General features: G+C 47.8%; 1 protein-coding gene across 7 annotated transcripts in view; it reads right to left on the bottom strand.

Annotated features, from left to right (window-relative positions):
* Nucleotides 1-13,108, bottom strand: part of LOC101336875 (teneurin-2) — a 465,743-nt gene that overhangs the window by 56,135 nt on the left and 396,500 nt on the right. For 5 of the 7 annotated variants that reach the window (XM_073802778.1, XM_033853543.2, XM_033853546.2 and 2 more), the window contains 4 exons: nt 11,859-11,879; nt 8,688-8,920; nt 7,242-7,396; nt 4,912-5,786 (listed from right to left, as the gene is read on the bottom strand). In XM_073802778.1, the coding sequence (XP_073658879.1) occupies nt 4,912-5,786; nt 7,242-7,396; nt 8,688-8,920; nt 11,859-11,879 (1,284 nt within the window). The remainder of the gene's footprint in view (nt 1-4,911; nt 5,787-7,241; nt 7,397-8,687; nt 8,921-11,858; nt 11,880-13,108) is intronic. The other 2 variants (XM_073802777.1, XM_073802779.1) reach the window with 1 other exon arrangement.

Raw genomic sequence — 13,108 nt, 5'->3', positions numbered from 1 at the left:
TCACCTAGACGTCAATAAAATAAACTTTAAAAGGTACAGATTTTCAGTTTTAAAATAAATAAGTGGGCTTCCCTGGTGGCGTAGTGGTTGAGAGTCTGCCTACCGATGCAGGGGACACGGGTTCGTGCCCCGGTCCGGGAGGATCCCACGCGCCACGGAGCGGCTGGGCCCGTGAGCCATGGCCGCTGAGCCTGCGCGTCCAGAGCCTGTGCTCCACAACGGGAGAGGCCACAACAGTGAGAGGCCCGCGTACCGCAAAAAAAAATAAGTCATGGGGATCTAATATACAGCATGGTAACTGTAGTTAATAATACTGTATTACCTATCTGAAAGTTGCTAAGAGAGTGGAACCTGAAAGTTCTCATCACAGGTAAGACAGTTTTTGTAACTATATGGTGACAGACGTTAACTAGACCTACTGTGGTGATCATTTCGCAATATATACGAATACTGAATCATTATGTTGTACCCCTGAAACTAATATAATGTTATATGTTAATTTTACCTCAATAAATAAGAAAATTAAACAATTCTACGTGTATTGATATAGGGTGCTTAGTGTTCCCAACTCTTGCTGCCAAGCAGGGACAATGTGAGGAGTGTATTCTGGGAGCCCCAGGCAGTGATTTAATTCCAATCTACTGTATTACCTGGACACCTACGATGTGTAGATTGCTGCGCTTCATTGTGAGATAAACAGTAGGAACTGGAGAGTCGACTTTTGGGGAAGAGCAGGTTGGGGTTGAGGCCAGACTTTCAGGGGCCAGAGGGAGAAAATAGGTCTTCTGTAACTTTCAAGGGAGATTCCACTTCCGATACCCATGGAGTGAGTATCTCCAGATTCAGGTCTCTTTGCAAATAAGTCTGCACATCCTGGCAAGGAGTTATGAGTTCCAGTAATGGGACCTCACGGCGACCCAGTGGAACCAGTCCTGCCTTGACTCATGTGGGGCTGGAGGCTGCGTCTGACTCATTTCTTCAACGTCTGTTCACTGACTTCCTACTATGTGTCAGGCACCGTTCAAGGCTCTGGGGACGCAGCTAGGAACAAAATGGATGAAAATCCTTGCCATCATGATGTGTGCAAGCTAGATGGAGAGAGTCAAAATAAACTGAAGTCTAAACTGTAGTGTATGTCACACCCTATGGCTACTACGTATAAAAGAGAGAACTAATGAGAACCTACTTTACAGCACAGGGAACTCTACTCAGTGCTCTGTGGTGACCTAAATGGGAAGGAAATCCAATAAAAGAGGGAATATATGTACACGTATAGCTGATTCACTTTGCTGTACAGCAGAAACTAGCACAACGTTGTAAAGCAACTATACTCCAATACAAATTAATACAAATATATAGAGTGTGTCAGATGGTGACAAGTGGAAAGGATTAAAATCAAGGCGGGAGAAGAGAGAGAGCACGTGTAGTGGTGGTTGTAATTTTAAGTACAGTCCTGTGACTGTCAGGAATACAGGCCACTCTCGCCCAGTCCGAGAACTTAGCAGACACCACAGAACCTCCAGAAGGCATTCCCATGTCTGCTCCATTCCTGCCGAGCTCTCTGTGAGGCACTTCCCGACACAAAGAACAGGTGGGAGAAAGGTAATAGTTAAAGGGACCCACTCCAGGCTCCTTGAATTGCAGTGCTTGCTTATTCTAGGAAGTAACTCTTGAACCCTACTCCATGGAAAGGCAGCTTCCATCCCTCCCTCCGTCCCTCTGATCCGATATTCACTCCTTCCCCAGTTGCCTGGTTGGGAGGAGTTGCTCAGGACTGGAATAGCCCTTTACAGTTTCTCTCTTCTGGAGGGCCTGTCCTTGAGGGTGACGTGTTTTCTGTTCCTCTGGGCCCCAGGTTTACTAAGGCAGGCTCTGCCCTGGCAGGGGCTGGGGGCGGGGCAGAAGTACGGGGGCATGGGGAGAGAGCGGGATAAATTCAAAGTGGAGTAGTAAGGGAAGACCAAACGTGAAGACTGCACTCTTCAATTCTGCTTCTCCAAAATGAATCTCCATCTACCTGACTCCTGTATCCACTACGCAATTGGTTGTTTGGAATCTGAGGGGGTGGGATGGAGACAGAGGTGTGATAAATCAACTGCTTCTCTCAATGCCATTAGCATCTACCCTTCGTTGAATTTCTATATGCCAGGTGCTTTGCTAATTTCTAAAAGTATCAATATATCATCTCAGTGAATTATCACAGTGCCCCTATACGGTTTGCATTATTATCCCCACTTGACAGATGTACGGACATTGAGGCTCAGAGAGGTTAAGTAACTTGTCCAAAGTCAATAAGTAAGTATATGGCATTCATGTCCTTGTCTTCCTGACCCCAAGATCCGGGAGCTTTCTGGTATACTGTGCTGTCTTCTGGGGAAGGCTGTGAAAACCTGTGTTCTCTCAGAGATATACCCACCAGGCTACGTCTTCTATCAGGACCCAGTGGCCTACATCGGGGGAAAGTTAAATTCCAAGGCTGGGGCTTCCTGGAACTTTCTGAAACCGACTGACCATCGAATAGGGCCAGGATAATTCAATAGTGTTATTTTCCCTCACCTTTCTCTCCCGCTCCCAGAGTCAAGGAGGAATCTGTCTTCAGGGGTTGTACCTTACCCCAACTTTTGGGACAGGTGAGTTCCCTTCTGGGATCCAAAGGAAGGCAGGAGTTCCCAATTCTACTCACAGCCCCGCTTCAGGACACTGGTGTGTGACGCCAAGAAGGCGAGACTTGGAGATCTGGAGTTGAGTCGTGCTGCACCACTGACTCTCTCTGTGGCCTTAGGGCCGGGGTGACGGGGGTGGTGGTGGCTTCACGTCTCTGAGCCTCAATTTCTTTATCCATAAAATGAGGATAATCACACCTGTACTTAGAAGGTCGTTGTGACGGGTGGGCGGACGAAAGGCTTCTCTACCTATAAAGCACTATGAAGAAGGCAGGTGTTCTTACAAGCACTCACTGAAGGACAGATTGTTTTCTAAGAGCCTCAAGGCCTCTGTGTGGTTTTGTTCATCACTCTGTTAACTCCTTTCTCTAAAGTTTTCGCTAAGGCTACTGCGGTCCCCACGGGAAGTAGAGTCTGTCTCTGATTTTTTTTTTTTTTTTGCGGTACGCGGGCCTCTCACTGCTGTGGCCTCTCCCTTTGCGGAGCACAGGCTCCGGACGCGCAGGCTCAGCGGCCATGGCTCACGGGCCCAGCCGCTCCGCGGCACGTGGGATCTTCCCGGACCGGGGCACGAACTCGCGTCCCCTGCATCGGCAGGCGGACTCTCAACCACTGCACCACCAGGGAAGCCCTGTCTCTGATTTTTAAACGACCAACTTGCTGACCAGGTGTAAAACATACCACAAAACGGAAAGAAATTACCAGCTTGTTTAGGAGGCCAAGAAAGCCAGACGCATTGAACCCCTACAACGGAGAACGTATGATCATTTACCAACTCAGCAGTATGGAAAGAAAAGCAGCTCTTCATATCGAGAGAAAAAAATTATGCTTCCGTGTAACTTCTGAACGAACATTAGAAAAAGAAACAAACCAAAAAAACCTTAACCTTGCTTTCATTCAGCTAGGGGCCCCTTCTGGAAAATACTCTCCCAGTTAGAGTTCCTGTCTCAGGATGCCCCTCAGTCTGGATGAACTTTGTTACTACAGCTTCTTAAGTCAGGCCTACTTCAGACTGGCCTCCTGAGGGTGACACCAATTCTCTCTGAAGTGCACTGGGTCTTCAGGTGCAACTTCCAGAAGAGAAGATGAGAATCTAGGAGGCGTCTGGGTTAAAGTGTAGCTTTAGCCTAACGTGGTGTGAGAGCTAAAGGTGGCACTTAGATGGCGCCTTCAGGGACAGAGTCACTGGCTGACAAAGTGTGATCAAGTCCCAGCGTCTGGAGGATATCAGGGTGCTTCAGAAGTCTGAGAAAGACAGCTTGGCCCAAAGAAGCAAGGAGAGCAAGGGCAAGCAATTCTGCAGTGCAGCCGATCTCCAGGAGGTGGCAACAGCCTCCTTTACATGCTCCCAAACCCTCTGGAATGCAAACAGGAAGTGCACATCCCTGAAAGTAAAACTGATCCACAATGAGGTCTTCTGTTCTCTCCCCTGTCCCTCTTTCCTTCTGTGACAACACCTTGCCAACTCACTAAATTCTCAGCTGGCAGTAACACCTAGACCGAAAGCGAGCAACGACTCCAAATATATAGTGGTTAGCCAGATCCTTCACCATCAAGGACAGCCAGACACTTATAAATTCCATCCCCGTCTCAGCCAGCGAATCATGCCTTCGCAATTTCCTCCCACCAGCGTGCCACTGGTTAATACCTGCAGCAGCAGGCAACTGGACCAAGAACTGCCTGCAGGCGCGAGGGAAAAGAGCTTTTTGGTAAAACAAACGGCGCGACTATCAAGTATGAGATAATTGTTAGGGGAAATATGCCCAGCTCTCACATCTTTTAATATACCTATAGCACTTTATCTGTATTGATCTGCTTCTGCTAAAGAGGAAATTCAGAGTTTATCTACCTGTCTGTGCAATCAAGTGTGTTGCTGGACCTATCGGCAAATGACAGGAGCCCCACCAGGATCCTGCCTTTTAGTTTCTCATTTCCGCACCCATGGCAAACATGAATAATCAGCAAAGTTAATCAACACTTGATGTCTCAGGCGCCGTGCGTGTTCAATATCCTGAAATTGGAATGGCAAGCAGGCAACAGGCATTCCCAACTCTTGCAGGGAGGACGTTCAATACCAGACACCCAATAGTGCAAAGCATTTAGGAGTCAGGGGACAGGAATATCCTGGGGCATTAAAGTTAGGAAGACAACACGAGTAAACGATTCTAAAAGCTACACGGACGGCCAGTCCTGATGCCGGCGAGGGTAGGGTGAGTACTGTTAGGAACTACTTTAAAAACCTACTTACTCATAGAAAGTTGTCCATCCGGTTTCATCACTCTTGGTGGCTAGGAGGCCAGTGTTCCCATCATAGGTCATGAGGCCAAGCTCCAAGTTCTGCGTGGACACGACTTTGAGACCTCCATTGGTGCCCACTGTGAGAGTGATGATCTGGTTGTCAGGCATGAGCAGGTGGCGGGGCATGCCACTGCTGTCCCGACGGATCTTCAGGGAATTTCCATTATTGTCAATCAACTCAGTGACATCATTGTCAACACTATACGTGAAATTGTACAAGTACTCCCCTGTCACCAGGCTCACAGTGTACTGGTGGATGCCATCGGCGTTGAAGACGTACAACTCCTGTTCTCCGGGGGATGCAGCCTCATACTGGTTGAAAGCATTCAGAACGGGCTTGTTCTTGCTGACCGCCCTGATCCGAATATTTCCAAGGTCTGCGACGTAGATGGTACCATCGGGAGCGACAGCTAAGGATGATGGGGAATTCAAGATGGCATCAGTCGCATAGGCATCATCTCCTGCGTAGCAGTTGCAATTGACATCGTTTTTGCAGTCACAGTCGGAGGCTGCCCCCGCTAAAAGGCAGATCTCCCCATTGGTTGTTACCTGGCGTAGACGGTTAATCTTCTTCTCGTCTGTCTCGGTGATATAGAGGACCCCAGTGTGAGAGAGGGCAATGGCACTGGCTGACTCCAGAGCAGAGTGAATGGCTAGTTTGCTGAGCGAGTAGTCAATGCCAGGAACCTGGCAGTGCATGGGGCGTCCCGCAATGATGCTGACTTGGTGGTTCTCGGTGATGCGAAGGATGACGTTGTTCTCTAGAACATACAGGGAGTTGTCCATGGGGTTGATGGCAAGGTCTGTTGGCCATTCCAGGCGAACCTGTGGATGATACGGCACCAAACTCAAGAACAGCCTCTAAGGTGCTCAGTTGTTTAACTGTGCAGGGCACGTCTATTGATTTTATGCAACTGGGAGAAAAGGCTTACTTTTTTTTTTTTTTTTTTACTAACACACTGTACGAGACGCGCCCATCACGGAACCAATGGCTCATTGCCCATGCTGGGTGTACGCGATAGCGAAGAAGTAACTTGGAACAGACATCTCCTGCTCTATCACTTGCTGTGGCTAGAGTAGGTCATGGCTAGAGTAGGTCACCAGTTCTACCCATGATGCTCTTGACAGCCCCAGATAATTGGACCAGGGTCAGAGTCATCACATACAGTTAGGTGGTTCACAGCACAGAGGGCTAGTGTGATGCAGCCCATACTCTGCTCACCAAGCTGTGGCCCTGAGGAGGCTAGGTTCATTTAGCATCTTCATCTGATTCAGGACAAGGAGCCACGCGGTTTAGAAGGTGTCCCTGACCCAAGGACAGCCAATGCACAGGCTGGCCAGCGAACTACCACCTGAGTGTTTGCTTGAAAAAGTGTACTGGACCAAACACATCCCTTCTCTGCAGAATCTGAAATGAAAACCTCAGTAACTAGTGGTCAGTTAGTTGAGGAACTTGAGCTGAAATTAATGAAGTTGACCGAGGGTGGAAAAGGCCCTTTTGGAAGAGTAAACATAGACTCCAGGTTGTTGGAAGACCCTTATATTCAAGTCCCGTTTCTGTAAATCAACTATACTCCAATAAAAATTTAAGAAAAGAAGTATAAAGTCCCGTTTCTCCTGTGGTACATTCGAGTGAGCCTCTGTTCACTGCCAACAGGTAAGAACCTGGACTAAAAGACTATCACTTGGGGGAACATCGCAGAGGGGTGTGCTTTAGTTACTATGCGCAAAGTAAAGGTTTATCTAGTGAGGATGCGATCATTTCAGATTAACAGGGAAGTTCTGATTGACACGTAATACGTATGGTACATTCTCAAACCTGCAATAACGATGAAGAAGAAAGGTAATTACACAGTAACTCCTACTCTATAATCTGACAAGGCTGGAGTGTGTCACCAGCTCCACTCTTCTGGGCAGAATTTCCCTCTCCCATTCTCTTTTCCTACTTCTCTCTCATTTCTATCTGACATGTCCCGTTCCATCCTGCCGTCTAGCTCACCTGAAGCCTTCTGCAAACAAACCTGGGATCTGTATCTGTATCACCTCCTCCCCCTCCACTTCTGACCCAAACACGCCCCAGGTGAGAACTTCAGGCCCAGAACCAGGAGTGGCATAGTGATGAGAAATGAGAGAGAGAGAGAGAGAGAGAGAGAGAGAGAGAGAGAGAGGGAGGGAGAGACAGAGGGAGAGGGAGAGAGAGAGAGAGAGAGAGAGAGAGACAGAGAGAGACAGAGAGAGACAGAGAGAGAGACAGAGAGACAGAGAGACAGAGAGACCCACCTGGGCCACGTCCATGCTGGAGTCGCAGCTCAGTGGCCGGACAGCAGTGAGGTCATTGGAACCCAGCAAGGTGGAGATGATTCCATTCTGGTCAACCTTGCGGATCATGGTGGCGTCGACAAAGTACATGAGCCCGTTCTTGTCGACTGCAATACCTGAGCAAGACAAAGAGTGGGAGTGCGTCTCTTGGCAAAGAGCAGGGCTGGCAGGATGGGGTTGGGGGGTAGGGATGCCCTACCGGGGAATTCCCTTCTTGGATTGGGGACCTGACTGGAGTAGCACACTGAGAGCTGTGGCTCTCCATCTTTTAAGGTGATGCCCTTTCTCGGGGGCACTGTGCCAGATCTGCCTAATTCCTGGGGCGCTGGCTGTTTCACCACGCAGCCAAAGAACGAACCTTGGGCTGCAAATGAACGAAGGCTGCAGATGAAGGAATGGGGAGATCATTTTGCATCTGCTCTTTTTAGAAAAGATGTTATTTCCCAAGTTCACTGCTTAAAAAATTATTGGTAGTAAATTACTTGAATACCCTTCACAACTGACTGCAACAATGAGGCTGGGAAACAGCAACCCTTGCAGTCACAAACTCCTAAGTCAACATGTATCCTCCAGGAAGTGTTCCCAACGAAGCCTTGACTCCATCGATACTCTGGGGGGAATGCTGGTCTTAGCACTCCCTTGGTAAGAGGCAGACAGCAGCTTCTATTTCTTTTGCATTTTCACCCCAGTGCGCAAGCCCAAGGCTCCCCATCCTTATTTCATGCTGCTGTGTGCTTTCAGCATAGCTAAAAATGCTAACAAGAATTGGACCTCCAAATGACGGGTCCTTAACCTTCTTTTTTCTTCTTTTTTTTTTCTTTCTTTTTTTTTTTTAACATGCCCTTAAACTTCAGTTAGTCCTTTTCAAACAGAGATCCGTCAGGGCCAAGAACTGCACCCCCCCACCCCGCCCCCAAATCCAGGCCCTTGGAAATGATACCTGTTCTTAATTGCTACCATTATGGGGCATTTGCAAAATGTCAGGTACTGTGCTCTTGACTTTAGATACACTATTATCTAACAGAACAGCTGCAGAGTGGTTGGAGGCCCTCCTACCGGGCTCTCTTCTGTCTGCAGCCCACACAGCTGGCACTCTGGCTCGCGGAGCGAACATTTCCTTCTGACTCTCTGTGACTGGCGGCAGCCAGCAATCTCCAGGAGCAATCCACCCCACTTTCCATTTGTAAACTAAAGACATTTGCGGGTGATGAAGTGTACCTCAAATAAACAAATCCGGTTTCTTTAAGAAACATTCACCCACACATCAAAGCCATCTAGCAGAGTTAAATTATTCTAGGGGAAGCTGTGTTTGGGACGGCCTGGGCTTAGTTCAGTTCCAACAGGGAGGGAGCCACGCGTGTGGCAAGCTCTCTTTGGGGAAGGGCTTTCTTCCTCTGCAGACTCTACCTCGAGGGCTCATCAGGGTGGCATCCACAGCCTTGCCTCCATCCCCGCAGCGGGCTTCGTCGAAGGGCAAGCATTGCTCTCCCGTCCCTGCCACGACTTCTGAATTCCCAGCCAGGTCTTTAGCTCCGCTCAGAGACTTGACTCGGTAGATTCGCCGACTGTTGGTATCAGACACGTAGAGAGAGCCGGACACGGGGTCCACCGCCAGATAGTACTTGTGTGCTGGGTTGTTGCTTTAGGAGAAGAAGCACAGAGAGGAATGAGACGGGGCTATGCAGCTGGCCTCCTGGATCAAAGAGATGACAGAAATCCCAGCAAGACTCTACCCACCTCCGCTGTCTTTCCACTTTAGTGAACTGGAAAGAATCTAACGTAATAAGTTAGTGTTCTAACATATCATGGCTCTTAGCTGCTTCTAATTGGACTTAAGCTCCTCACGCTACCAGAGAATTCATCACTTCCCTTCATGCTAGAATACCATTGCTTCATTTAGCCGTTGCGAGAGATCTCACTCTGATACTGCTTTTGTGTTCGTGTTTTGTGGGTGCCAGCCTCCTTTCTTTACCCCGTGGGTTTACTATGTTCGCAAGGGGGGCTGAGGAACACTTCCACGGGACGATCTCCTCTTCTTAATCTATGCTTCCTCAGTGCCTCCAAAGTACTAGATCATGAATACTGGGGCAACCTGGCGTTTTCCTAACTTTGTGATGGGCGGCTCCCCAGAGCCATCCCCAGTCCTCAGCCTCAGATCTTCTCTACTGTTCCTCGGTGTGGATATGAACAAAGTTGGTATCTTGTGTGATGACATGTGATATCTTGCCGATATCACGTCCAGAATCTGAATGGTAAAGGAAGGAGATGTAGTTTTCAAATCTTGGGTAACAGTGAGGTCACAGGCATGGCCCAGGATCTGCCAGGACCCTAAGACACACTAGGAGGGAGATCCCTCAGGGTGGGGGAAATGAATTAGGAGAGCAAGAAGCCTCAGAGACCTGGAGCTCTTTCTCTGCCGTGCGTCCAGCTGTCCTATGTGTTGCTGACGAGGACAGGGTAAGATCTGTAAACTTGGCACAGGACTAAGACACAGGAAACTCTAAACTCAACTTGGACCCAGATGGCGAACCTAGGGAAGTCTTTTGGCCACGATGGGTCCTAGATTCCTTACTGGGGTAATAAAGAAGTCAAACCAGAGCATCACTCACGACCCTTTGGGCTCAAACCCTACACTGTCATCCCTCTGCACTGTCTGTCCCTGGCTGGAGGCTGAGACCAGAATGGGTACTCGTGCTATTCCCACACTGGTGATTAGCATCACTGCCCCTAGGATGCAAGCAGCAGACGCCTCTCTGTCCTAGTGTGGGAGACTAGGTTTTGGCGCCACATGCCTAAAATGAGCACAGGTCTTTTTTTTTTTCCCTTTTTTCAGTTATTTTTCAACTGTAGTTTGGAATTATGGGAAGAGAGGAGCTGGGAAAGGTGAAGGGAAGGTGAGGGCGATGGTAGTGTTGGATACATCTGTCCTGTAGACAGTAGCTGGTCAATTACTAATGAAAACACCACCATTTGGGTTCTTGCCTGAGTTAAGGAAGAGAAGAACAAGGAAGCCATTTTTAGGAACAGTTTGTGCCTCGAGACCGTCTTTCATTCCAGCCTCTCCTCAGGTCGCTATTAAGGCATATCAACGAGAATCAAGGTCTTTCTAAAATTCCAGCCTAGATAACAGGTCTGGGAGAGTAGGCTACCTGGGTTCCTTTCCTTCCTTCCTTCCTTCTTTTTTCGCCTACTAAGTCTTGAGAGACTATCTATACACGCAAAACAAATTAGGGCAGAAAGGGAAAAAATTCATGCCATTTTCTAATTAGACGCTGTGCTTTGTCACTGACCACACAGGAGCTGGTACCATCATCTGAAGAATCAGGGCACTGCACACCTGTGCCTGTCTGTGAGCAAGATAATTCATTCTGGGCTTTCTAGGGAGCCCAATTCAAGGAGGCTTTTCAAAATCTCCGGCAGAAGAGCAGCCCGTTGAGGGGGTGGGGTCAGTTCTTGCCGGGAGCCCATTCTTCCCAGGGCCTCATAACTCATTTCAATCAACATTCTTGCAGAGGAGCTCAGGGAGATGGATGGCCATGCTTTCACACTGGGGCTATGGCAAAGGTCAGATGGAGTGTGGAAGTTTGAAGCGGGTGTCCTTCCGGGGCATTGCTGCCTTTGAAAACATCTGGCCCAAGGGGGGTGTCTAAAACCAGCCAATTTGGGTGTGCCTGAGATGGAGGAGGCAGAGGACTCGTACGCGAGGCTTTTGCACCGACTTTGATGATCTTGTACGGCTTTATTCTTTGTCTAATTTTGACCTAACATCACGCAGGAGCCTCTGCCAACTTCATTTCAAGGAGGGAAGAGAAGGATTCCCTTGAGTATTAAAATACATTGCTTTGTTTTTTCCTCCTCTTCCAAATAAAAAGAAGGTCACTTTTCTTCCATTTTAGTGCAACCTGGAGTTTTCCTAACGTTGTAACAGGAAGCTCCCCAGAGCAACATGCACATATATGTGAATTGGACCAATATGGTTTAGGCGATCTTCTCAGAGCATGACAAAGCCTACTTAAACAAAAAGTACTCGGTTCACACCCTTCATAATACTTAAAAGTGACTGAATTCCATGGCAATTTCCAATGCATCTGACTGTTGGATTCATTCTGACCAGCAGATGGGCAATTAACTTGTTTTTCTTTTTTAAAGTGACCATATATCCAGGGGAAAAAAAAATCATTAAGGAGTTTGAAAATGAGTTTTTGACCCGTTTCCAGTTCATTAAAGCTTTTGTGAACCCAGTCCAGCATTTACAAAAGCTAGAAGTTTGCCTCAAATGTTTAGCCCAATTATGGACCGCACTGAGTAGTCGGGATGAAAGTTTGCTGAGGGTTCATTACCTTGCACTTGCATCTTCCGGAAATTCTAATTACTGTCAGCTTATTTGGTTCCTTTTTGACTGAATTTCATAATTGCTAAAGCTTATCATATCCACAACACACAATTAGCACATAAAAAGTTACTATGTTTGGTACATAAAAATATACAACATTACACAAGAAAGCACAGAACAAAAAGCAAACACAAGGTAGCAAACGAACCATATCGAATTATACGAGAAAGACTTCTTCATCTTACCTATGTTTAAACTCTTTATTTCTTTAGAGAAAGAAAACAGAAGGAAAAAGAACAAACAGTTAGCGGAAGAACTGATGATAAAGAAAACATAACATTTTCGTTTCTTGTATAATGGGCTCCCCCCCAAAAGGCACTCTTTTTCTTTTTTTTTTTCCCTTCTAGCTGACGGCTCCCAGCACAATTATCTGGGAAGCTCCTCTGATCTTGGATTCCTCCCAGCCATTGGAGAATCTAGACAAGAAAGCTTGAATTCTCTGACCAGCAATGGGGCGTCACGTGACACAGGTGGCAACAGGTGAAACAGGCTAATGAAGGGATGGCACGCAGGTTACCTCTTGAGTGCCAACACCTATCGATTGGTAATGGCTGCTGGGAGGGCGGGAGTGGGAGGATTCTGAGGCCAAATTCAAGCTCAGCCGTCAAGAGTGCTGGGACGCCTTTGGAACATCCGCCTTGGGTGTGGTGATGCCTGAACCATCTACTTGCCACTGGTGCATTACAGAGTCTGTCCCACCCGAGAGAGCGAGCGGCCCTGCCCACAGCCAACTGCATTTGCCAAACACCCTGTTGAACCCTGAGAGTCTCAACCATTTCCTCGCTCTGCTCCTTGCCCCCTCCCCTCTCCCCATCTCCCTCGCCCGCGTGGGCCCCCAAGTGTGCATTCTTTCTTACAGATAACACCCATCAGTGAAACTCACAGGCGATTACCATCCTCTCGTAATTGGAGCCAAAGACTCCAGTTCACATTCTTTTTCGGAAAACTAGTCAAAGTGTTGCTTCTGTTTTCTTTTAAGAATAAAAATACACGTCAGTTTCAACAGGAGAGTGGCTGAATCTTAAGGGCATTGAGGAGAAGAGGAGAGAGGCTAGGGCCTTAAATAGAAAAGTGCTCCCCACTCCTGAGGCTCCTAGGCCAACGTGGAAGAAACCCCTGACCCCTCTTTCCCTTCCAGCTAAGGGAGGAGGCTTCAAGGAAGGAACAAAGAGGGTTTAATGCCCTGATTCCTGCCTGGGTGCGGCTCGGGTCTCTGCCAGGGGCCATCATTAGTGGTGGGTTTGCACAGGGATTACATTTTTATATTTTATTCCAACATGTTAGTTTTTACATTAAAAAAAAAGTTAATTAAATGATGCTGATAACTCTTGAGCTCTGACTGACATAGTGCAATTTAAGATTCATTCTGCAAAGCCTGGTGTGTCAGGGTGGCAGCCAGGAATTCTCGCATCTATTTTATATTGCTTAATGAAAG

This window comes from Tursiops truncatus, chromosome 3, assembly GCF_011762595.2.
Source record: "Tursiops truncatus isolate mTurTru1 chromosome 3, mTurTru1.mat.Y, whole genome shotgun sequence".
Lineage (NCBI taxonomy): Eukaryota > Metazoa > Chordata > Mammalia > Artiodactyla > Delphinidae > Tursiops > Tursiops truncatus.
The sequence above is the reverse complement of the archived record's forward strand: the minus strand, read 5'-3'. Positions and strand labels throughout refer to the sequence as shown.